Here is a 25,132-nt window from a genome sequence, read left to right on the forward strand (position 1 = left end):
ACTGAGGGACATGGTAATTAAGTAACTCCAGGTTATTCAGTCAGGTAACAGTGCTGAGATCTGGACTCAGGTTTGCACTATATGGACACTGTATTATTTCTACTCAATTAAAAAAAGAAAAAGAAAAAAGGCTTTTTAGACATTCCTTCATTCTGTTCTACATAATACCTTAGCTCAATTATATCCCTATGGAATAGAGATACCAAGTGTGTTCCCATAGTGAGACACATATGATCGATGTAATCAGAGTATTTCTTTTACACAGAACCTTCAAAAGAATATAAATTGGTGAAAAGTGTTTTTCTTAAGAATTTTAAAGAATAGATCACTTTCTCAGGTGGAAAACATGAGATCAGGATGTGATCTTTTGAGGATAATTTCAATTTCTCAACCTCTCTTTGACATTATTAAAGCAGCTAGAATCAAATATGCAATAGCACATTAAAGTCACAGTACAGAATATTATTTAGGATTTTGGCCTTTTTAGCATCTGCTAGTAGAAGCATGAACTGAAACTGAAGGACATAAACTCTCTCGGTAAATAAATACATAATTCACTTTATCTACAGATGTAAAGTCAGGTTTAATTCTAATGCTTGTTGAACTACTTTTCCCAATGACTTACAATACAAATTTAGAGCCATTTATTTTATCTGGCCTCAGCTTCCTCATCTATGAAACCAGTGACTTTGATCAAGTGATTCCTAAAGATACTTTAACTGAAAGATTGAATGATACTAGATTCTTTCAAATGGTGTTGATCTCTAATACTTTAACTTTGTCTAACTCACTTTACTTGGGTAAAAACCTGTAAACATCTAACTATTTAATAAGGAACTGTTTATCCCTCTATTGAATTCAGTTTACTTCTGGAATATAAATATCATCCCCAAAATGCACCTGCATGAAAAGTTTAGATATTGGTACACAAGGTTTCCTTAGCATGAGAAATATGTAGTCCATCAACTTCCTGTTACATCACTGCCAGAAAAGGGCAACAACATAACTCAAACCAGCCATCTATTATTCAGTTTAAACTTCTGTATAAAAGTCACCATTCAAAATCAACTCAACCTTTATGAGTTTTCCCTCTCATTCTCTGGAATACTATGTTCTCAAAAAAACTAGCCAATATTATGGCAATGTATCATTTCTGAGGGGAGAAAAACTGATTAGTAACATTGTTAGTAATGACAAGGGGGATTTAGCCAGTGGGAATAGAATAGAATTTTTTTTAAGAAGGTGTCAATATTAGTAAACTTATTAATATAATTAATTCATCATATAAACAAACCACAAGGAAAAATTCATCACCATATATATGCTATAAAGGCATATGTATGTGTGTGTGTGTGTGTATATGTTTGTGTCCTTCATATATGAAGATACTTTAAAAGTTCATGGAAAGATCTGCATTATCTTTATTTATTTATTTTTTTAATCCTTTTTGAGACCGGCCGCACCGCGCTCAGCCAGTGAGCGCTGTGAGCGCACCGGTCATCCCTATATAGGATCCGAACCCACGGCAGGAGTGCTGCTGCGTTCCCAGCGCCGCACTCTCCCTAGTGCCCCACGGGCTCGGCCCAAATTTGACTAATTTTTAAAGATTCATATTAAATCACACATAGATGTCTTGTGAAGTAGAATGAAAGCTTTGTCCAATTTCACGGGAGCGCTGCTGCACTCCCAGCGCCGCACTCTCCGGACTGCGCCACGGGCTCGGCCCTGCATTATCTTTTTTTAAAAAATTTATTACTATTATTATTTTACGTTCTAAGATGTTGTTGCGGAGCAGTGTGTGTGGGGGTAGGGGGACAGGTGAGGGTGGGGGTCAGGGCTGGATGCAGAAGTTGGGGGGCATGGCTGAGGCCCTTGAACCCCCCACCCTCCCAGGGGAAATAGAATTTCAAGATGCTTTATTCAAGGGTAAACTCTGTAATCATATACCACATTCTCACCTGATGGCTGGGACTTTGCCTCACTGGAGTAAATTCTATTCACCTCCCCATCCACAAAATGATGGGGTTGTCTGTTCTGTAAATTAGGCATTCGGAGATTCAAAGGTCTTTCTCCTAATGAAGAGAAAACATACATATATATGAATAATATTAAAAACACACCATGATTTTTCTTAAAAATAAGTTTTCACAAATTGCCTTAACATTCAAACTCCTTAGGAAAAGAGTGAGAACAGTGAACAGGAACTGAAGAATTTAAATAATAATTGAAAAAAGCATTTAAAATAATAATTTAGGAGGAAAATGGAAAGTCATTTCATTCTTGTCCCAAGGTTTACACTTCTGCCAGGACATTTTTAAGAACTAAACATGAACTAAACAAAAGACAGAATTCCAGTGAGTATTCCAATTTTGGCATATAATACATCTCTTCTGTAAGGCATTTTCTTACTAGCCCAACCATTTTACTAAAGCATGTCACTAACCACATAATAAACACTAAAGAGACAGAGATGGCATCAAGCCAATTACAGATTATTTAAAAAAAACCCCAAAAAACCTACAGTAAAATCCATGGAAAAAAAAAAAAAGAATTAGCACAGATATGATTTAAAAATGCCTTGTACACCAAATCACATTCTCTGTTATATACTGAAGTCCATCACATTAGCAAACTGCGATCCCACACTGAATCATCCTGGTGTCACAAATTAGAGTCATAAAATCTTTCGTAACTTCCTTTGCTTCTTAACTGTTAAGGATGATTGGAGAAGTTAAACAAGACCTCAACTAAAAAGTTTCTGTAATATTTTAAAAAGGAAAAACTCTCTCTCCTCTAGTACTCTGATCTACTGACACGTATAATATTTTATTCCACGGTTAGAGAATGCTTGCTAAGATGGTATTCTTTGGGCTGGCTGGTTAGCTCACTTGGGAGAGCACGGTGCTGATAACACCACAGTCAATGATTTGGATCCCCATGCCAGCCAGCTGCCCAAAAGAAAAGAAAAAAAAAAAAGACAATATTAGAAATCTTATTTTTGGACAGTACTAACTACTGTCTAGAAAAGTATAACAGTCCTTGAAGTTGACACGACAAGCAAACAGAAAGGACATTGTTGGGTGGGAGGGGAGAGAGGGAGGAGGGGGGGGTTTCGGTAATGAGCCACAATAATCAACCACATTGTATATCGACAAAATAAAATTTAAAAAAAAAGAAAGAAAAGTATAACAGTAATACAGATGGTTCCTGACTTACAATTTTTTAACTTTATGATGGGTTTATTGGGATAGTAAATGCATTTCGACCTACAATAGTCTCGACTTAGGGTGGTTGTATCAGAATATAACCCCATCAATAAGTCGAGGTGTATCTGTATATAAAAAGAAGGTCTTACAAAATTATTGTTTTTCTTCAAATACTTATAACTATTTGAAACTAGAGGATATATTTATATACTTATATCCTGTACACCTGCCTCCACTAGAGTATAAGCTCCAAGCAAGGAGGAACTTGACCTGTTTGTTGACCGCTGCATCTTCGGTGCCTAGACTCTTGCCTGGCATGTAGGAAATACTAAACAAAATGTCTGTTGAATGAGTGAATAAATAGTAAGACTTGGGATTTTCTTTATGTGAGGGCACGAAAAAAATAAAATTATTTTTAGAATGACAAAAATACTTAGGAATCACACAGCTTTCTATACCTAAGACTTGGACTCTGTCATAATACTTGAGAAGCAGTTACCATATTCCCGTAAGAACCAAATGTTATAAATTCCCCAGACAAATCTGTTTTTGAGGTATAAAAAAATATTAAGTTTTGATCTTTTTAAAAAGAATAAACATCTCCCATGGAATCTTTCTATGGGAAATATGACCTGTACTATTTACATCTCTCATTCCTACCCACCCTTTACAAAGTTCATGTTAATCACATGTGCCAACTATTGCTTAGGAATAATAAAGTAAAAAATTTTACAATTAAAATTTGAAGGATGGATTCTTTCCTTTTTAGAAAAAGGGACAATTTAAAAGTTAATTTTGATAGAGAACCTACAAAATAATCAAGATTTAAAAATCAGCAGTTTTTTTTAGTTTCTCTTTGAAGGGCACATAGAAATGCATATGGTTCCAATGACATAAATTACTCAAAGGATGTACCTTGTCCGTCTGAGTTATCAGAAGTTAAGCCATTAGGGCTGTGCTCTTCTGAGCTTTGCCTGTAAAGTCCTGTAGACAGTCTTCTCTCGGTATGCTGCAGTCTCTCATAGCCAGCTTGGGTGCAAAGGAACTCCATCTGCTTTGCCATCACCTTTTCAGGCTGCTAGTAAGTAAAGCAAAAATAAAATCAGTAACTGAAACATTCTAGATTTTTTTAATGGTTTAAAGATGCCAATTTCAGACTACAGCAAATATATTTAGTATTCATTAAAATTAGTTCCCACTTCATGTGGTACACAAGTTCCATAAATATGCATAAATATCTATATCATCATGTTAAAACATAAAATGCTGGATTTTGTACAGAAGAAAAAAGTTTTCTTCTAAACCCTAGAAAAAGAATTCCATCTCATCTCAAAAGCAACTAACCTTAGCTTTGTTTTTCAAGGTACTAAGTCCTTAAAGGATTTTTTTAAAAACTTAAGAGCAACAGCAACATCTGCTATAAACTTCTAACACATAGGGTGAAATTTTAGCATCTCTTTTTTAGAATTTGGCACAATACAGACTCTGATATGATAACAGTATCTTTGGGCGAGAAAAGGTGTAAAATAGCTGTCTCGACGAATAAGACAAACACACCTCTCACTAAAATTAAACAATGCAAATTATGCAGAAAAACAGCACCAACAAGGACCTTCACATTCACCACGGAATAAAGCTGCAGTATTTCCCAACCAATCATGAAAAGACATGTTTTAAAATACACAATTAGTTAGCTAATATATAAATTGATCTCTGTATGTGTTTTCTGAGTTACTTCTGCATGCGGCTGCTCAAAATTACTTATAAGTGATATTCAAAGCAGTATATTTGTGATACTCTGCCAAGGAGGTAGTAGTCAAAATACACTGCTATGAATCACTACCATGCTATATGAGTAGTAAGAAAGCTGCCATACAAAATTGGTTACAAAAAGTCCTGATTCACAAAATTAAAAATCAACAGGTGGAACATATTAATGCATAGAATAAACGTTTACACTATTTTTCTGAATGCACATAAACCAGACCAAAAGTAACCATAACTTCATTTCATTTAAACTTGCTATTAATTGATAAAATTTAATAAGCATTTCTAAGAAGGAAAGTGTATTTTTCATCCTCTTAACATGAAAAAAAAACAAAACTTGGCAGTACTAAATATGACCAAAAGCAAGTCACTAGGAAGAAGCTCAATAGGAATAAAAACTTACAGTGCTTTCTAAAAGGTGTTTGCAGAAAGGATTCTTTAAAATGTTAATTTCAGTGTACATACACAGTTAATAACTTAATGGCAAAAGCACCTAAAGCCACATATTAATTTATCAGTTCTTCAATATACATAAATTTAAATGATTTAACAAAAATTGTAGTCTGACTGGTTAGCTCAGTTGATTACAGCACAGTGTTATAACACTAAGGTCATGGGTTCAGATCCCTGCACTGGCCAGCCACCAAAAAAAAAAAAAAAAATTACAAAGTTGACTATTAATATTTTATTGAGAACTAGTACTATTTTATCTCAGAGTTGTATTACACCCAGCCACAGTCAACATGGCTGTTTTCCTGTCATCAGATTATTTCTTTTAAGTTTTTTTGTTTCTTTTGCGTTTTTCTGTTGAGTTTGAGTCAGAGAATACATTGAGTATAGAATCTGTCTCACTTCATACAAAACTATAAAGAATAAGTAAGTGTAGCCATATCAGATTCTGTTCATAAACCAAATCAAACCAAGCTGTTACTGCTATCTTGTTGATAGAGCTGTGTCTCAGATGAAATTTTAAAAACAACTAGAAATAGGGCCGGCCCGGTGGCGCACTGGATAAGTGCGCCGCTTGGGAAGCGCGGTGGAGCTCCTGCCCGAGGGTTCGGATCCCACGTACAGACCGGTTCCCGCTCACTGGCTGAGCGAGGCGTGGGAGCAGCACCGGGGGTTGCAATCCCGTTGCCGGTCCCCGGTCCGGTACGGGGGCAACACTGAGGGTTGCGATCCGTTGCCGGACACGGAAAAAGATAAAAGACAAAAAAAAAAAAAAAACTAGAAATAAAATCAACCCTCAGATACTAAAACTGAAGCTAGTTGAAGCAGTCATTTAGTTTTTAACATACAGATATTATGAAATAATAACTGGTAGTTTCTGTTACCTGTGAGCTAAGAGCTGCAAGTTCTTCACTCTTGGCTCTAGCCTGCTGGAAGAGAGTTTGCACAGAATCCTGGAAATCTGGAAACCCATCCTGTGGGTCAAAGAATAAGTCCTTTATATTTAGAGTTTGTAAATAATAAAATAACCATATTACCCAAAACTCAGAAAATAATGCAAAGAAAATGACTTTAATCCTACTACCTGAATAGTCATGATTAAAATGTTAATGGACAATATTTCATTTCAGTTTTTTACGACACAAAATTCCTTCTTTTCTACAACTGTAAATTGGAAAAAATGAAAATTGACCTCATTGTTTTACATTGGGCTTTAAACTCAGTGCAAGTGACAGAATTAAAGCCAGCTCAGCTAATAAAAAACAGAGCTATAAGAGAAATGCCTGTATTTATTGTTTCAAAAAGGTGATAACTGTAGGAATTTATGGACTGAGCACAGGCTTTGAAGCCATGTCTATAGCTGTAAAATGAGGGAACCCCAGTGTTGTTTGTGGTGAGGATTAAATGAGATAATGTATGTAAAATATAGAACATGGGGCTGGTATATTGTAGCCTCCTGAAAAATAACTGCTTTTATTAATGTTGTTGCTCTAAGTCTTCTACTAGCTTACCTCATTGAACTTTGGAACTTAAGAGGAAAAGGTTAAATTTTAGGGATATTTACATAGTATAGACGTCTTACAGAATGAGCAGAATTTGGACATTTAACAATAAAACCAGCCAGAGAATACTGCATATGTTGGTGGGGAACTACCTTAGTGAAAACAACACTGGAAATCTAGAAACACGTGTTTATTCATTCAATGTAAAGGTCTTGTTCACCTAGCTGGTTCATACACTACACTTAACACGGGGATACAATGGCAGACAACATAGACATGCCTGCCGCCCTCCTGAAAAATACAGTCTGAGAGAGAAATGGACAGAGATCCAGAGCACAGGGGAGGGCGCTGTGGCAGAGAAGCCTTCCCAGAGGGCGTACGGTCTAGGCTGAGGCTTGAAGAAAGAGAGTTCTCTAGGAAAAGAGAGCTGCTTGTATAAAGGCCTAGAGGCAAAAGAACAGGATACACTCTAGAAGCCAGAAAGTACTTAATATAAGCTAAATCAGGGAATACATTGAGAAAGAGGGAGTGGTCAAAGAAGTTGGGAACTGAGGGCCAGATTCCGTGAGGCCTCGTAAACTATGTTAAAATTTTTAGATTTTATCTCGAACCGCAATGAGAAGCCATTAAGGGTCTCAGGGAAGAGACTGATCAAATCTGCATTTTAGAAAGCCCAATATGAATGAAAAAGGGAGAATGGGGGGGGGGGCAGTCAAGGATGGTGGTAGGGAGACTAGTTAGAGGGCTGTGGTGAAGATAGAATGGTGGCTTAGCCATGGACAGTGACAGATGCAACAGAGAAATAAATGAATTCCTGAGATTAGGCAATTTAGAGTCTGGTGGTGACATTCACTAGATTAAAGAACTCAGGACCAGGAGGTCTAGGGAGAGGCTAGAGAGTTGATCAATTCAGTTGGGGATATGTTGAGTCTTATCTGCTGGTGAGACCTCCATGTAGAGAAGCTAGGTAAGCAGGTGCGCTGAGTCTGGAACCTGGGACAAAATTGGAGGAGGGGAACCACAGATTGAAGAATCATTAGCAAACTGAGTGGAGGATGTTGAGCCAGAATCCCCAGGAGCCCCCAATATCTCAATAATGTTTTTAAAGAAGGTTGCAGAAGGAGAAAGGAGTGATTTAGTCTTTTTGTGTTAAGAACCAGCTGTGTGACTGCAGGCAAAAAAGTTAACTTCATTATTTTCAGTGCTCCCCATTTCTAAATGAGGATTACACCACCTCCTTTATCCACCCAGTGGAGATTTGTGGGTATTAAATGAAGTAATATAAACTGGTAAATCCTGGAAAAAGTATAGAAATATATGGTGTCACCAATGTCAAGATGATTCAACCACAAGAATATTGAAAAGCTGGAAGGGAGAACTTCAAACTCTACATGTGAAAAGTTTCATCATTAATAAAGAGAAATAAAAGCCTGTAATAAGTAATACATAACAATATCGGAATAATCAGTGATCTCTCTGCAACTGAGTACATTAATCATTATTTTCTCCTACAGTGTTGACAGTTCATCATGAATGTGAAAACTACAGCACTGAGTACCACTGAGCAGCATATGATATAAAGTAGGTTTAAGATACACAAAATATGACTTAGAAATAAAAGTGAGAACATTCTCAAGAAACTGGTCTCTTTCACATTATGTTTGGTACAGGATTTTTTTATGTCTCTTAAGCTTTTTTCCCAGGCACCAGCTGTACCCTGCTGTGAGCAATTTATCTCCATGGCATATTCCTGGCTGCTGCCATTAATCACAGTGTTCCCTTGCTGACGAGACTACGGATCCAAGCACTAAGAAAATGAAAGCTATAGGGTGGAATGCTGTTCATGACCTAATTACACTCATCCCATTGGTCTCCACCCCCATTCCTTCTCATCCTTTCCGCCAAACACTAGCAAGCTGCTTTAACGCCACTGCTTAGCTGTCTCTAAATGACTTGTTACAGCAGATGTTCTCAACCCCACATGTGCATTTTCCTTCTTTCTACTCACACTTTCTGTATGAATAGCAGATTGTAATGCTTCTGTTTTTCTGGTCCACAGGGGAAGAGTCTACATCAAATCAGACTAGCTTTCTTTTCAACAAGCTTAGTAACAGCGTAGGTGGGTATTCTGACCCTCCTGCCTCCCCACCTCCTCACTCTCCCACCCCTACACCCTGCTGGAACAGCTAGCAGATGTTTCCTCTAGGTCTTTCTTCTTCAAGCCCCAATTTCTGACTTCCTGGGCTCTATTAACAAACCTGATTTTTTCATCCAGTTATTTCTGACTGCTTAGCACCCCTGGACCCCACAGGGTCAAGAATGCAGTCACCTCCCATCTCTGCCCAGTCTCCAGTAATTTCAGAGAATGAAGAAAACTCACAGATGAGATATGAGCAGTCACAGTCCATTTAGTCAGCTGCCATCACCTGCCTGGAGGCTAGTAGCTTTACATGTCCTTCCTCCCTTCTAAGAGGTTACTTATAATACTGGAGGCAATGACAGAGTTTGTTCATGGAACTTGAAGTGTTCTTAATGAAAAAGAAAGGATACCAACTGAATCCACTTTTAACTAACATTTTTAAAAATTTAGGAGAAAACAAGAGAGTCAGGGACTTTGGCTCTTTGTTTCTCATCTACTTTAATGAGTTGTCAAAGCCAACTTAAATATGTTCTGTCATAAATAAGGTATAAGCAAATTATTTTGATGTTATTTTTATCGTTTTGTTATTTGTAAACACATCACATGTCTTTTTGTGTTCATTGTAAAAATTATCTTTTTAAGATGGAAAAAAAATCAGCAATTTGGCATGTATGCTTATTGGCTGATGTAAAGAATTTGGGAAAGGGCCGGCCCGGTGGCGCACTGGAGAGTGCGCCGCCGAGGGTTCGGGTCCCATGTGGAGACCGGTTCCCGCTCACTGGCTGAGCGCGGTGCGGGCGCAACACCGAGGGTTACGATCCCCGGTACGGGTGCGACACCGAGGGTTGCAATCCCGTTACCGGTCAGTAAAAAAGACAAAAAGGAAAAAAAAAAAAGAATTTGGGAAAAATAAAGATGAAATGAAAGAGAAAAAATTGTCTCCTTACTTTGGGCCTTGTAATTAGGAGTCCGTTACGCTTTACAAAGGGCTAAGATTAAGTTAATATTACTTTCTTTAAATAGAGAATAAGTTGAGAACCACAACAGAAATATTCACATGAAATAAGAGAAAAAGTATTTTCAAAGAATTCTAAAATCTTCATAGTTTTATTATGAGGTCCTTTGTGTCGTTCACATACTCTAGACAAACTGGCCTATTTATTGTTCTCTAAACTCATGCAGTATTTTCTTATCTCTGTGTCTTTGTCCATGCTAGTCTATCTGTATAATACCAACCTGACTCCACCCCACATCTCTACCTTCTGAAATCCTACCCTTCTTTTAAAACCCAGCCTAAATGATACCTCCCAAATAAATCCTCCCTTAATCTCTTCTCATGCCAGAAATTCTCCCTCTCTCCAGTAGTCACATAGAAGATAGACATAAACAAAGCACTAACACTTGATGAAAAGTCTTATACAAGTAGTATGGTAACCTTATGTAGCCAATACTAACTACCTCGGCATCAGCTTCCAGAACCAATTAAACAGTTCTGGTATCTCAAATTTGACTTAGAGTACACCACAACAGAATTTAGACAAGGATTTATACCAATACTATATATTCTGCAAAGGATTACACTATATACATGTGCAGGTATACACACACATTTTGAAGATATATTGATGACCTTCAATACACAAATGCTTTAAAAAAACTAAACAAAATTAAAAACAAACTAACAAAAAAAATGACCACTGTCCTAAATTCAAACCTAAAATCCCTATTTACTTCTTGGAAACAAAATAATTTGGTGTCTATAAAAGCAATTAAAGAAAGCTTGGGGCTGATTAGTCACTTGTGTTATTTAGGAAGGGTTACAGGGAAAGGAAACACTGAATATCTTAATTCCAAATCTAGAACTGTTCAAGTGGCTTTGTGAACTTTAATAAAACAATAAACCATATAGAATTATAATAGAAAAAAATGTAGTAATAAAAACAAAAAAAGTACTATAATTCAATTATCTCTAGTAGAATATATGTAAAGGAATAGAAGGGTCATATCTAATGCAATATTCTCGGCTTCTAATAAGAAACCATTTGCTTTAATTTCAGATCAGGGTCATATAGACGGTCACAAGGACTTATCAATAAAGCCTAACAGGAAATGACTGAAGCTCAAAAATCCAAGAGATTCATGATCACAGATTTCAATGTTTAACAGTGATCTCTGAAGCTAGAGGCAAAGTGGGGCTTCCATATGAGAGCAGCCTGAATCATGAGCACACTGAGGGCTAATAGTGAAAACAGACATTGACGAATTTCTAGCTAGCAGGTGACTACTTTTCCTGGCCAGTGGGTAGGTTCTGAACCGTCTTTCCTTTAAGTCCTCCAATGGCCCATGCCTCTGTAGTTTCTGTCTTCACCAGCCTTCCTTTCAGTGACAGCGAGTCACTAACAGCTAAATCCACAGGGATCCTATCTTACCTGTTATCTTGGGATGTAATAGGATAAAACCGTTTCACTAGTCAGACAATCTTTCAGTGTATTTAGATAATTTCAACAAACTTTCTGTTTGTTGGTATCTGAGTTATCTGTTTATGGGTATCTGAGCCCAACCTATCTTAAGTATTACTCCAGAGCCAACAGTGAGGTAAATTACAAATATAAGCACAATTTTTTTAATGTGTCCTTTTTTTGGGGACAAAATATTTCTCTTCTTTGAGAAACAGTGCTTTAGGATAAAGTTTTTAGAAGCCAAAGATGCTTATCCACAACCATTCATTATTTCACCCAACGGATTTTATTAAGTGCCTAGTAAGTACAAGGCACAGTTATAAAGACTGAGTATAAAGTAGTGGATATACAGATAAGAGCACTATTCTCATCTAATGGGGAAGACGAATAATAAATTAAAAACAAATATATAATGGTTTCAGACAGTAGTAAGGGCTATAAAAATAAACAAAACAAACCAGGAGAATAGGCCCGAGTGTGATTTTGGGGGTTAGGGTGCCCCTTTAGAAAGGGAGACAGGGAAGTCAGGGGAAACTCAGCTGTGACCTGAAGTCATCTAGAGAACTGCAACTCGAAGTAGAGGAAACACACAGTGAGTGCTGAGGCACGAATGAATTTGGCATGTTCCAGGAGAGAAAAGTTGGTCAGTGCAGCTGCAACACAGTAAGAATGGGGGAGTGTGGCATCAGATGAGGTGAGAGGTGCAAGCTGGAGTCAGATCATGTTGGCTCTTGGACACCTTACTAAAAGTTTAGATTTATTTTAGGTACAGTAGAAAGCCATTGAAAGATTTAACCAAGAAAAGGACTTATGTTTTTGCAAAACAACTCTGGTTTTTGTATGAATAAAGGATTACTGTCATACAAATAGATACTTAGCAAGTATAATTTGATGATGCAAATTTAGGGTAGTCAAGCATAGCTCATTTGCTTTAACTTGAGATTAAATAATGAGATGGCTGAGAGCACTAACCCTGATCCTCTGCCCAAGAGAAAAAGTAAGAATGGAAGGAGCCACCTGACTTCAAATTTCCACTCTCCTATAGACTAGACTTTAGAAAAAGTATTCAATCCAAATTAAGGAACAGTAGTTCTGAAAACACTCTATAGTTCTGAGAGCTCTAAGAAAAGTACTTTTTTCTTGCTCAACTCCTATTTTACCACTTGCAAGTCTAAAATCAGAAGAACAACCTCAACTATCATCCTCTAAAAGAGGCCTTAGTTACCGTAAAATCTCAGTAATTTTTACCTACTAAATTGTCATTTCCCTCAAATAGTTAATATAAAGAAACAAAGTTAGCTCCTCTGAATGTATTTGATAAGATGACTAATGATGTAAATAAGATTATAAAAAATAGTTTAATCAGTAAAGAGTTTTAAATCTGTAAGAAACATCAACTTGCAAATCCACCTTTGATAAACTGACTGGACATCAATCTAGTCATAGTTTCCTATTAAGAATTTCCTTGGTTAGCTAATTCAAATTACTACAGATATTTCAAAGTAACAAAATTCTATATTGTTTTTAAAATTCTATAATTCATTCTTCAATAGTTTTTGGGACTGTCCTTTTTTGTCTGAACTAGTAAGATTTTACTATATTTTTACTGATCTTAAAACAGAAGCAAACATTATTAGCACAGGAAAATATGTAACCATACCTCCACTTTAATTCTCTTTGGGGATAATTCATCTCTTTCTCCACATTTTGACCTAAGGGGAAGGGGAGAAAGAGAAAAACTTGAGAAGATAACAAATTTTATTCCAAAGGCATCTCAATCTACAACCTTCCACCAAAATATATAACCCTGAAACTCCAACACCAGAAACGACATATTCATATTGAGTATTAAAATAATGAAAAAGATTTTTTCGTCATTTCCAAATTAACATTAGGGGAATCTATAGACACAGCTACACATTTTAAAAGGCCACAATTAAAGAACTCTCCACACAGAAAGCACTCAATAAATATTTAATGATGATCAATCACATAATGAAAAAAAAAAGAAATCAAGGAAGATATCCCTTTATGGTTCAGTAGGCACAATTCAGGATAAAATGAATGCTTAAGGCTACATGAGATTAAAATCCATTTTTGTCTCTCTACCAAAACTACAGATGTATCTAATGTGGACCCAGCAATCTCTCCACAGGAAATCTATCCCAGAGGTACCTACACATATATGAAATGGCACTCCATCAATTGTTGCGACACACAATTATTTCATGTGCCACTATGAAATAGTACTGCCAATTAAACTATGCCATTTCATCAACTGTAAGTTATACCTCAGTATAAAAGATATTAAAATGTGAAAAAAGTACATCTCAGAATCAACAAAATACAATATGCATGACGTTATTTATTGTGGTACTATTTATAATGACAAAAGACTAGAAACAACTCAAATATCCATCAATAGGGGACTAGACCAAATGAACATACTATATCCACACAACTCAATACCATGCCACTGTAAAAAATAATGAGGAAGATGCATACAAGGGTACTTCAAAATGTTTGTGGAAAAACAGAATTAAAAGATGATATGAATCTTTCCATGAGTTTTTTGAAGTATGTACTAATATAGAAAAATCTCCAAGATATATTATGCAAAATATAAAACACTCTAGATGTGTATGCTACCTTTGGTTTTTTGAAAAAAAGGTGCAAATGAGAGTAGGTATTTGTACTTGCGTGTATGTACAAAAAGACAGAAAGATGAAAAAAAAACTATTAAAACTACCTATATCAGCAGGGAGGGGAAACGGGAGGAATCAGAGTATAACTTTTTATATAGTTTTGGCTCCTAAAATATATTTAACTTAAAAAAGAAACATAAATGTACATTCTAGAAGAAACAGCTAAAAAATTATTGAAGGCAGTTGCCTCTGGGGCATGGAACTGAGAAGTGGGAAGGGGATAGAGCATAGGAACTGCTGAGTTTCATTATAAGTTTTGTGTACTATATGACTTCTTAAATCACATACATGTATTACTTTAATTAAAGAAAATTATTGGAGTCAAGTACTCACAAAGAAAATGTTGTATAATACAGTGAAGAAAATGAAAAAAAAAAAAAACACTGCATCAGCTCAATTATCCAACTCCAAAAAAAAAAATCTTGTTAATAATACTAATGTTGCTGTATATTCTTACCTTGTTCACGTAGTCCATGTAATTTTACTTATTGTCAGTTTGTAAATACATAGGTACCAAGGTAGGGCAGAAAATGAAGCTATAATGCTTAGGGTTCAAGTGAAGATAAGATGAAAGATAACAATATGGTGTGTTTACATTAAGTTTTTGAAACCACCACTGCTTTTCAACAAACTCATGTTCCATATTCTACTTCCTAGTAATAAAAGTATATTCCAAATTTTCCTTAAATTCTGAGTCTTTTACATATTCAGCTAATCTCGTTGAATGGCAAACACCTTAGAAAAGCTACCATTTTGTTTCCTCAGAGTTCAACAAATTCATGTAGTTAGTGGGTGTACAAATAAGTCTGTAAATGCTGTCTAAATCCCATCACCACACTCAAAACCAAAGTGTGTATGAGAGAGAATAATGTCTAAAACCATTGCCAGAATAATGCTACAGCATTACGTCTTTCAAAAGAGAGAAAGACAAAGGGAATTAAAACAACAAAAATCACTTCAGCAATGTTTTGAAAAGTTACTGTACTGTTTAATCTTATTCACACTTCTACTTTTTCAGAAATGTTTCTATTCTATCAGTGGATGGTGTTTCCAACTTTTTTATCAAGCAATGCAAAAATAGCGCTAATTAGTTAAACACTTACTTGGTGGTTCTGTAAGTATATTTATAGGTGACTTCTCGAGAAACCTGCCTAGCCAGGGCAAAAAGTTCATCTCTTCTTGTCAGCAAGGCATTATCCTTCACACAGAGTTGAGCAGCTGCTTCATTAACAGTGAGCTGGATATCCAAAATAAAGTTTTAAAAATTATAAATATTTTATTTCACCAATATGTAAAATGTTTCACTTAAGAATATAAAATGTCATATTACTATATAATGAAATCATTATTCATAAAAATCAGGCAGTATTTATTACTAATTATTTCTAATGCCGAATTCCAGAAGAAAATCAACCCATCTACCATCTCAAAGAGCCCTAACTAATCAAAATTGTCATCTTGGTTTTATTTATTTATATGCTTTCTTTGTGTTTGCTCAGGCAGAAGAGTTTATGGACAACATGGAAAAAATAAATAAAAAGTAAATATTCTGCATCTCATTTTTCTTATGAAAAAAAGAAAAGATTTGATCATATGATGTGGTGATAATATTTCCCTAACTAAAAGTGAGTGTATGTGGCCTGACAGGTTTTTTTAGTGTGAACTGACACGAAAATTCTTAGGAAGTAATCAAAATTAAATGATTTTAGCTAAACATTTATCAAGTCACTTAGGACAAAATAGAGTTATCATAAATTAGAGCCATACTGGCAAATCAAGGTCTGGAGACTAATCTCTAAGATCTATCTAAACTTTCATTATCAATAATTGTTAAATATTGCCAGTACAGAGATAGTTGCTAGTTGAACAAACACCTAGTACTAAAATTTAAAATAGCAAATATTATCCTAAAACTTGTTATTATTTAATAAACTGGAAAATGTTTTTTCACATAATTCTGTCAACTTAAATAGATCTACAGAACAGCCAAGAGGGTATATCAGACTTCTTTAAAAAGCAAGAAACCTATTCTATCAAAGCATGACCAATGGCAAAAAGAAAATGGGATCTGATGGCAGACCTGAGAGGAGTCCTGCTCTATCACTTACCATCTGTGTGATTCTGGACATGCAAAAACTTCTCAGAGCCTCAGTTTTCTGAGAGGCAAAATGGGATAATATCATACCTCAACAGATTCTGACTAGAAAATAAATGAGAAGACACACCTGGCACAAAGTTGTTGGTGGTGTTAGTTCTTGTTTTCCTTTCATAAATCAGGTATTCACCCTTTCTTCCTACCCGGACATCCCACCTTTATTTATAATCATTTTTCTTATTTAAAATTTTTAAAAATACAGAGACAAAAGAAGAAAATAAATGCAGCACACTAACCTTCCACAGAATATTAACATTTTAATATACATTATTCCAATATTTCTGTGTACATATGAATATAAGTATATGCATATACAGACTGTAATCTCCTTTTTTCACTTATGTATACTGTATTTTTTATTTTTACCATATATTAAGACAGAGATTGGGCTTATTTACATCAGCATCTGTCACGGATTGCATGCTCAATAAATATCTGACTGATGAATGAATTTAAATATCCTTTACAATATCATTTTTACTACCTGTATATACAATATCCCATTGTAGAAAAGAGCAATACATTATTTAAACCAACTTCATTCTGGATATTAAACTACCTCCAGTTTTCCATGTATCACAAAGCTGCAAAGAACATTCTTAAATGTGCATCTTTACACACATACCCAATTATTTCTTTGGAATAAATTCCTACAAATAGACTTGTAAGGGCACAAAATATACTAGACTTTAAGAGGTTTATACAGTCCACCAAATTACCCTTCAAAAAAGTTGGTATAAATCATAATGCTACTAACAATTATATGAAGAGTCCATTTCCTAGACTCTTGACAAACACTGGTTTTTATCTTTTAAAAGCTTTACCAATTTGATTTATTTTAAATGCATTTGGTTATAATTTGCATTTCTTTGATGATGAAACTGAACCTTTTTCTTATGTTTTTGGTTTATTTTAAAATCTGCTTGTTCATGGTATTTGCCTGTTTCTTCTATTGCAATGTTTCATTTTCTTATGGGCTTTAGGAATTCCTTATGTATTAAGAACATTAACTCTTCATCACATCAGTGGGTTTTTTTTTTTTTAACAGCTTGTCATTAGCCTTGTCATAGTTTTGCTTGGGTGCCATGTACAGAAACAACCTTCCCACCCTAATAATACCTAAATGTTCTGCTATAATTTAGTCCAATAGTTTTAATTTTTATATTTTAAGTACTTAATCCATCTAGAATATGTTATGGTACATGGTGTGATACAGATATCTAACATCCTGTTCCCCAAATTTCCAACTGTAATTTATATTGGTTTGCTCTAAGACAATTAATTTGGCTACTGACAGCAAGGTAAGCCCAGGCCTCCTATTTTAAACCCATAACTGAATATGAAAACATAATTGAAGGAAGAATTCACTTTCGGCCTTTTCCCTCCTTCTAAGAATCTTCAATAACAGATCAATTTCTCCCCTAAGTGCTTTTAAAGGCACAATGTTACTAGAGCTAAAAGAGAAATATACTTTAATGATTTCCTAAATAAACTTTAATTTCAGAATAGCAGTAGCTACAAGTACCTTGAAGACCCTTCTCAAATTGCTTTTTGTGTGGCTATTTCTTTTTTGTACTCATAAATCTAAATTACTATGGAGAACATCTGACTGTCAGATCTTTTAATTGGCAACATTTCAGAGGTACCAGGTTATGCTCAAACCACAGAAAATAACTTTCAACGTAAACTGAAAACAATGTTCTAGTATCACTTCCATCATCCTACCAGAAACCAAAGAAAAGCATAACACACTCTTTGTCACTGAATTCAAGCTCCAACAGACCAAAAAAGTAGATTGAACTCTCAGGCCCTGAGGGAGCCTTTCTGGTAGAAAACTAAGGCAAGAGAAATAACTCTAGCTCACTCCCAAGTTGTAGAAGCTGATTCATAAAGCCTCTCCCTCAAAAACATGTGTTCTGTCAGTGTTATCTAGAATTCATGCCCCCAGTTGCTAACAATTAACAAATCAATAACTATTATGGTATACTTAAAAAAGAAAAATGACAGAAATAATGCAAAAGAGTAGTAACTCACCGCGGCATCATGTTAGCTTTATTAAAATCCCAATATTCTAATTTTCTTAAAAGTATAAAGCCATAAGATATTCTCCCTTTCTGGTTTACTTATTTCCTCCACTTCCTCTTTTCATGGCCAAAAATACAAAATTCCATTCATATCTTCATGTAAATGATTTCTTAAAGTTAACTTTCTATCACTTATAACTGGACTTGACAACTGGACTCACTATAGTTATCTTTATCCTCAAAAAGAATGGTTAACTGATTCTATGAAAAACTTCCTTTACAGTTAGTCAAAAGTATAACCTTTAACAATCAAATGATTGTAACTTTAAATATTGTTAGCATAAAAACACTAGGTGAGTGCTTTGTGACAGGAGGCTCAAACGGCAATCAGGACTTATATTTCCATCACTCAGGAGGGCTAGGTACCAACATTGGCTTCCTTCACAGAAAACAACAAAAAATGCTGAACAAAATGGGGGGCAGGATACATTATTTTAAACGCTCAATTAGCTGGTAAAAGAGTAAGAACTATTCAGGCCAAAATGAATGAAGGCAGTATTACAAGGAGTAAGGGAAGAACAGTCGCTAAATCGATCCTCATTGCCTCATGAGGCTGGGGAGTGTGGAAAGAGAACAAGAGTAAAAGCCCAGGGTCTACCAAAAGTGACGAGTCTAAGACCCCTCCTCCATGAAGCTGAAACCTCAAAGCACTACACGCCCAATGTAAGGCTGAATTGGAAATACACCTGTACCCCATGGGTATGCAAGGAAAATTACCTGTCTTGTACCTTGATACTGAGTTGGGAGAGAAGAGAAGATACTCTTGTGATTTCATAATCCCAAGTCAGCCCTCACATAGACCTTCAACCCTAATCTATACTAAGTGGGCTGAGAATTTGTTTTATTTTCACATAGTCCCAGAGTTATTATGTCTCCAGATGCCTGGTAGAAAAAACAGCAAATATCCTCTAGGGGAATCCACTTTCTTCCCAGACCTCTAAACATTCCCATGGTTAAAGTTCCAAGAAACATGAGTTCATAGACAGAAATCATAAAACATTCAAAGAAACAAGGCATCATAAGTTAAAACCAGCAGAAACAATAGGCAGCAGAATCAGACCCTCAAAGACTTCATTTAAAGAAACAAAGGGAGTTGAAAATATGACTACAGAGCAATACAGTAAAAATTACCAAGAAAAATTGAGAATCAGAAGGAGAAGAGAAAGAAATTGGGAAACAAACAAGATTTTAAAAACAGACAGTAAATAACAGAAAAACATTTCACTTCTAAACATAACAATAAAAGCCAAAAGCCAATGAAATGACATCTTTAATTACTAAGGGAAAACCACTAATAATGTAGAATTAATACTCCAAATAAATAGTAATTAAAAATGGGAGCAAAATAAAGATACTTTCCAGTGGGGTGAGGAAGGACAGAGAGACTGTCACCAAATAGGCCTTCAATAAGAAAATTCTAAATGATGCACTTCAGGCAGAAAGACACTAATCCCGGATGATAAACCTGAGATACAAAGGAGGGTGGGGGGGCAGGCAGCAGAATACAAATAAAATAATGGAAATAAATCCAAAATATTAGTCATGATAAATGTAAATGCACCAAATGTTCTAGTTAAAAGAAAAGAATGTCAGACTGGATTCTTTAAAATCTAACTATTGGTATTTACAAGAGACATATATAAAACATGGATTCATAAAGGCTGAAAGTAAAAGGATGAAAAAATGATGTATCCCAATTACTAAGAAAAATAAAGCTTATGTATTTATATTAATATCAAACACAATAGAGGTTTTTAAGGCAAAATGCATAAAGATTACTAAGATTACTGCACAATACAAAGATAAACAGATAACTCCAGAATCATAGTACAAGATTTAAACACACAACTCTTATTTACTGATAGAGCATGCACACAAAAAAAACAGTAAGAATATAGAAGGTTTGAATAACAGGGTCAATAAACTTGTTAAAACAGACATATACAGAACACTCCACCAATTCTGTTTCCAAGCACGTAAAAAACATTGACTACATACTAGACCATAACTAATATCTCAACAAATTTTAAAGAACTGGCAACATGCAAATCATGTTCTCTAGACCACAATGAAATTCAATTAGAAATCATTAGGAAAAATAACTTAGGGGAACGAATCCCTCACATTTGGAAATGAAAACACTTCAAAATAACTCATGGGGGGCCGGCCCGGTGGCACACTGCTACAGAGCGCCGCTTCGGAGAGCGGTGGTGCTCCCGCCAAGGGTTCGGATCCCACATACAGACCGGTTCCCGCTCACTGGCTGAGCGAGGTGCGGGCGCAACACCGAGGGTTGCGATCCCGTTGCCGGTCCTGGTCCAGGCGTGACACTGAGGGTTGCGATCCAATGCCGGACACGAAAAAAGGAAAAAATAAAATAAAATAATAACTCATGGGTCAGAAAAGAAATCATAAACAAAAAGGAAAGTAATCAGAATTGAAAAATAGTAAAATAATTTCATATCGAAACTTTGGAAATAACACTAAACCAATACATAGTGAGAATTTATAGCTTTATCTACTTGCGTTAGAAAAAGAATGATTGAACATTAGCAAACTAAGCATCCAACTTAAGTTAGAAATGAACAATAAAATAAACTGTAATAAAGCAGAAGTAAACATACACAGAGCACAACCAAGAATATCAATTAGGCCAAAAATCCCTTCCTCAAAAAAATGAGGGATTGGCAAGCTTTTTCCATAAGAGGCCAGAGAGTAAATATTTTAGGATTCACATGCCAAACAGTCTATGTCATAACGACTCAACTATGACACTGTAGCTCAAAAGCAGCCACAGACAATACATAAACAAATAGGCATGGCTGTGTTCCAATAAGGGTTTATTTACCAAAACAGGAGGTGGGCCAGACTGGGGCCACAGACCCTGGTTTGCAGACCTCTGGAAAAGATTAATAAAACTGATAAACCTCTGGCAAGGTTGATCAGGTAGTTTAAAAAAAAGAAAGATAAATGTACAAACAATATTAGGTCTTAAAAATTATAAACAACTTTGTGCAAGTAAGTTTGAAAACTTACATGAAATGGACATATTCTCAGAAAAATAAAACTTACCAAAAGTGACTCAAGAAGAACTTAAGGACTACCTTAATAGTCCTATAATCCATTTTTAAAAGTCATCAGAAGGAAATGTCCAACATTTCAAGTATCAGATGCTGAAATCTATCTATTCTAAACTGAGAGTTCAGAATAAAGCATCATAACTTATTAATAATGTGTTCAGATTCATGGGGTTCCCAGATTCAGCATTCCTCCTCTGTCAAAGCTGACATTAATAGACTCCTCTGAAACACTCAATCTTGACTTCTCAACACTACAATGGAAAGTGACCTAAGCTTGGCATCACTGTTTATTCCATGGGCCAGGATCTGTATCTTGGTAACCTGCTTAGCACCCCAGTTACACTAGAATTTCCACTAGGTCTATAATTTATCCATTCACTATATTTCCCTCTTCCCCTTCCTAAGTTCTAGAGCTCTTTGGCTGGAAGTTGCTATCTGTTCACCAATATTTTGTAATGCCAAATTGTCTACCTGCTTATATTTCTGAATATTACAAGTTCCTACATTCTCTACTGCCTTGCTAGTCCCAGTTTTTAGTCAATCTCTCTTCATCTTTCACTGATTTAAGATCTGAGGCACACTGCTTGCCTTGTTTACCACATACTGTCTGCTAACATACCTTTGGACAGAAGGAACATTCTGCCTGCTTCTTTCTAATACTGTTTCTGGGTCCCTTAGCACCTCTTCACATAAACAAGTTCTGTGATTCTAAGCTCAGCCCCTCACACTTTCTTCCTGGTCTGATTCCTAAAACCAGACCATACCGAGCCAGGTTCTAAGACTACCTCTGAATCTATACCTTAAACAAAAGTATTTAACAACAATTCACTCCATAATTCTTTACTGTACAATATACATTCAGAAACAAATATAAAAATGCTTACAAGAAAAAGAATCTTATATACTGTGAGAGTTGGGAAAAAAATTTTTCAGGTGTAGATAACTTCCTGATTTTCATCCACTAGTGATCTACATATAGCTCTATGTCTTGAAAGATTAATGTCTTGAAAGAGTAAAAGAACAGTATCCACAGGGTTCACATGAAGAAAACTCTCAGAATAGTGAGATTAAGCCAACAGTGAATTAAGAATGACTAGTGTATTCTTTATCTGGAAATTGAGGAGAAACGAGTAACAATCTTTAATCTTAGGAATTCAGAAAAACTAAAAAAATCTTTCTCTGATTTTAAATAGTCAAGTGAAAAAATACAAAATTATAATACCTAAAAGGTACACTTAATAGAACTTTCTTTCAATTCCCTCCAGATTTTGTAATTTTCTCCAAGGTCTTGAATGGTTACTAGTTTAAAGAAAGCTTCCTGATTCATAAACTTCTATCCTAAACTATATTATTAGACCAGATTCACATACTTGAGTTACGAGTTACAAGTAACGAATCGTCTGGAAATTTCAAAAACACAAACCACATTTTTCAAAGCCTCACCTCCACATCTCAGCCTACTGACACTCATTTTGAATGTTCCCTTATTTTGGGAAACCCACAACGGTCTCATTAGTTAAATACTATCTGTACCTATGTATCTAAAGAAGCAAAGAGCCTCTTAACAAAAGCCAAGTGTAAAATGATTCTTTTTGAATTTTTTTAAACGTAGGATTTTTTTTAAAAAGTGAGGCCAATTGAGTTCCGTAAAGTAGTCTTTAAAAATATTTTTACTTTGATAAAGTACAGATCTTTTAACTCAACTTTGTTTCATCTGCTACATTTTTTAAAAATTATATAAAAACCAGGTTTAAAGCATGAAACTAAAACTGCCAACATGTTTCACCTTTTTTTTCTATTCATGATAGCCATATAGCCTTTTGGATTTGTCTATTGGTTCATAGGTAATAAAAAAGCATCAAAGTATATCTGAATTATAATGCTAAGTGTGCTTTCTAGATCAACTTACAAGTTCCTGTGAGGTAGTTACTGTATGGCAATAAGAATACATAATATTTGCAAAAGTATACACCCAAAATAGGTCAAATCACAGATTTACTGATAACCAATTCCCTAAGCTTAAGCTCCAGCATTCATATCTCAAATCATTTACTTAAAAAGATCAGATGGTAAAAATGCTGAAAACAAGACAAATATACAAAAATCATCCAGTGACAGCCATTTTTAAAAAATGGAAAAAAAAAAACTCATTTACAATTATATTTCTTTTATATCTTATATATTTGTATATCTATCCTATATAAATAGAATTTAAATTTATATGTAATATAGACATTTAACATATATTTGACCTAACAAGAAATGTGCAAAACCTATGTGAATAAAAAAATATGAAGTTACTAAGGAATGTAAAAGATCTAAATAAGTAAACATATACACTATATTCTTGTATGGGAGGTCTCATTATTATAAATATGTCAATTTTTTCCAAATTAACCTATACATTTAAGGCATCTCTAATCAAAATAACAATAGAAATTTTGGGGTAACTTGACAAATGTATTTAACCTTTTTTTCATTTGGAAGGAGAAATGCAGAAGATTAGCTTAAAAAGCAAAATGTTGCAAAACAAGACTAATGAAGAGGTACTTGCCTTTCTAGATATCAAAACATATTATAAAGCTACAGTAATTAAAATAACTCTATACTGAAGGAATAGGTAATTAGACGGATGACACCACAAAAGATAAGATCAATGATTATTATATAAAATTAAATTTCCACATGGTAAAATACTCTAAGTCAAAGGACAAATGATAATCTGCTAAAGTGTTAAAACACAAGATAAAAGGTTAATACCCTTAAAATATAAAAAATTCTTACCAATCAGTTTTTTTAAAAGTAAGACAAACAACTCTAACATTAAAACAAAAGATATGAACATAAAACTGGATGTCTGTTAAACATATGAAAAGATACTCATCCTCTCTAAGGGAAGTATTTTTGAGTAATGAAATTTTTTCTTCTATGAGACTGGCAAAGATGAAAAAGAATGTAAAATGCACTATTAACAAGAGTGTGAAGAAATGAACACTTTCATAACAACAGTGGAAGTATAAATTGTTGCAGCTTTTTTAGAAGGTAATTTGGCAGTATCTACTGAAATATTAAATCTATGTATTCCTTGAGTCTCATAATTTTACATGTTGGAATCCATTCTACAGAAAAACATGCAAAAGTCTGTAAAGGTGTGTGTATATAATAATGTTCGCATACCACCATATGTAGCACCAAAAAATTGAAAACAACCTAAATGACTCAAAAAGTAAATGGTTAAGATAAATAATGGCACATACATACTATGGAATACAACATAATGAATAAAGTGGCTGTATGTGTACTAACTTGAAAAAATACCTAATAACATATTGTACTAAGTGTACTGTTACGTTAAAAAAAAAAAGAGGGCCGGCCCGGTGGCGCACTGCTATAGTGCGGCGCTCCTGCCGAGGGTTCGGATCCCACATACAGATCCGTTCCCGCTCACTGGCTGAGCGAGGCGCGGGAGCATCACCGAGGGTTGCGATTCCGTTGCCGGTCCGGTACGGGGGTGACACTGAGGGTTGCGATCCGTTGCCAGACACAGAAAAAGACAAAAAGACAAAAAAAAAAAAAAAAAAAAA

At 35.0% G+C, this 25,132-nt stretch overlaps 1 protein-coding gene across 5 annotated transcripts in view; it reads right to left on the reverse strand.

Annotated features, from left to right (window-relative positions):
• NAB1 (NGFI-A binding protein 1 (EGR1 binding protein 1)) overlaps positions 1 to 25,132 on the reverse strand; it is a 56,474-nt gene that overhangs the window by 18,712 nt on the left and 12,630 nt on the right. For 4 of the 5 annotated variants that reach the window (XR_550283.1, XR_550284.1, XM_008569672.1 and 1 more), the window contains 5 exons: positions 15,333 to 15,466; positions 13,185 to 13,236; positions 6,308 to 6,397; positions 4,122 to 4,284; positions 1,959 to 2,072 (listed from right to left, as the gene is read on the reverse strand). Coding sequence is in view for 3 of the 5 variants with exons in the window: in XM_008569672.1 (XP_008567894.1) it covers positions 1,959 to 2,072; positions 4,122 to 4,284; positions 6,308 to 6,397; positions 13,185 to 13,236; positions 15,333 to 15,466 (553 nt within the window). In the remaining 2 variants the exon portion in view is untranslated. The remainder of the gene's footprint in view (positions 1 to 1,958; positions 2,073 to 4,121; positions 4,285 to 6,307; positions 6,398 to 13,184; positions 13,237 to 15,332; positions 15,467 to 25,132) is intronic. The other variant, XM_008569673.1, reaches the window with a different exon arrangement.

Source organism: Galeopterus variegatus, unplaced genomic scaffold, assembly GCF_000696425.1.
Source record: "Galeopterus variegatus unplaced genomic scaffold, G_variegatus-3.0.2 Scaffold523, whole genome shotgun sequence".
NCBI classification, from domain to species: domain Eukaryota; kingdom Metazoa; phylum Chordata; class Mammalia; order Dermoptera; family Cynocephalidae; genus Galeopterus; species Galeopterus variegatus.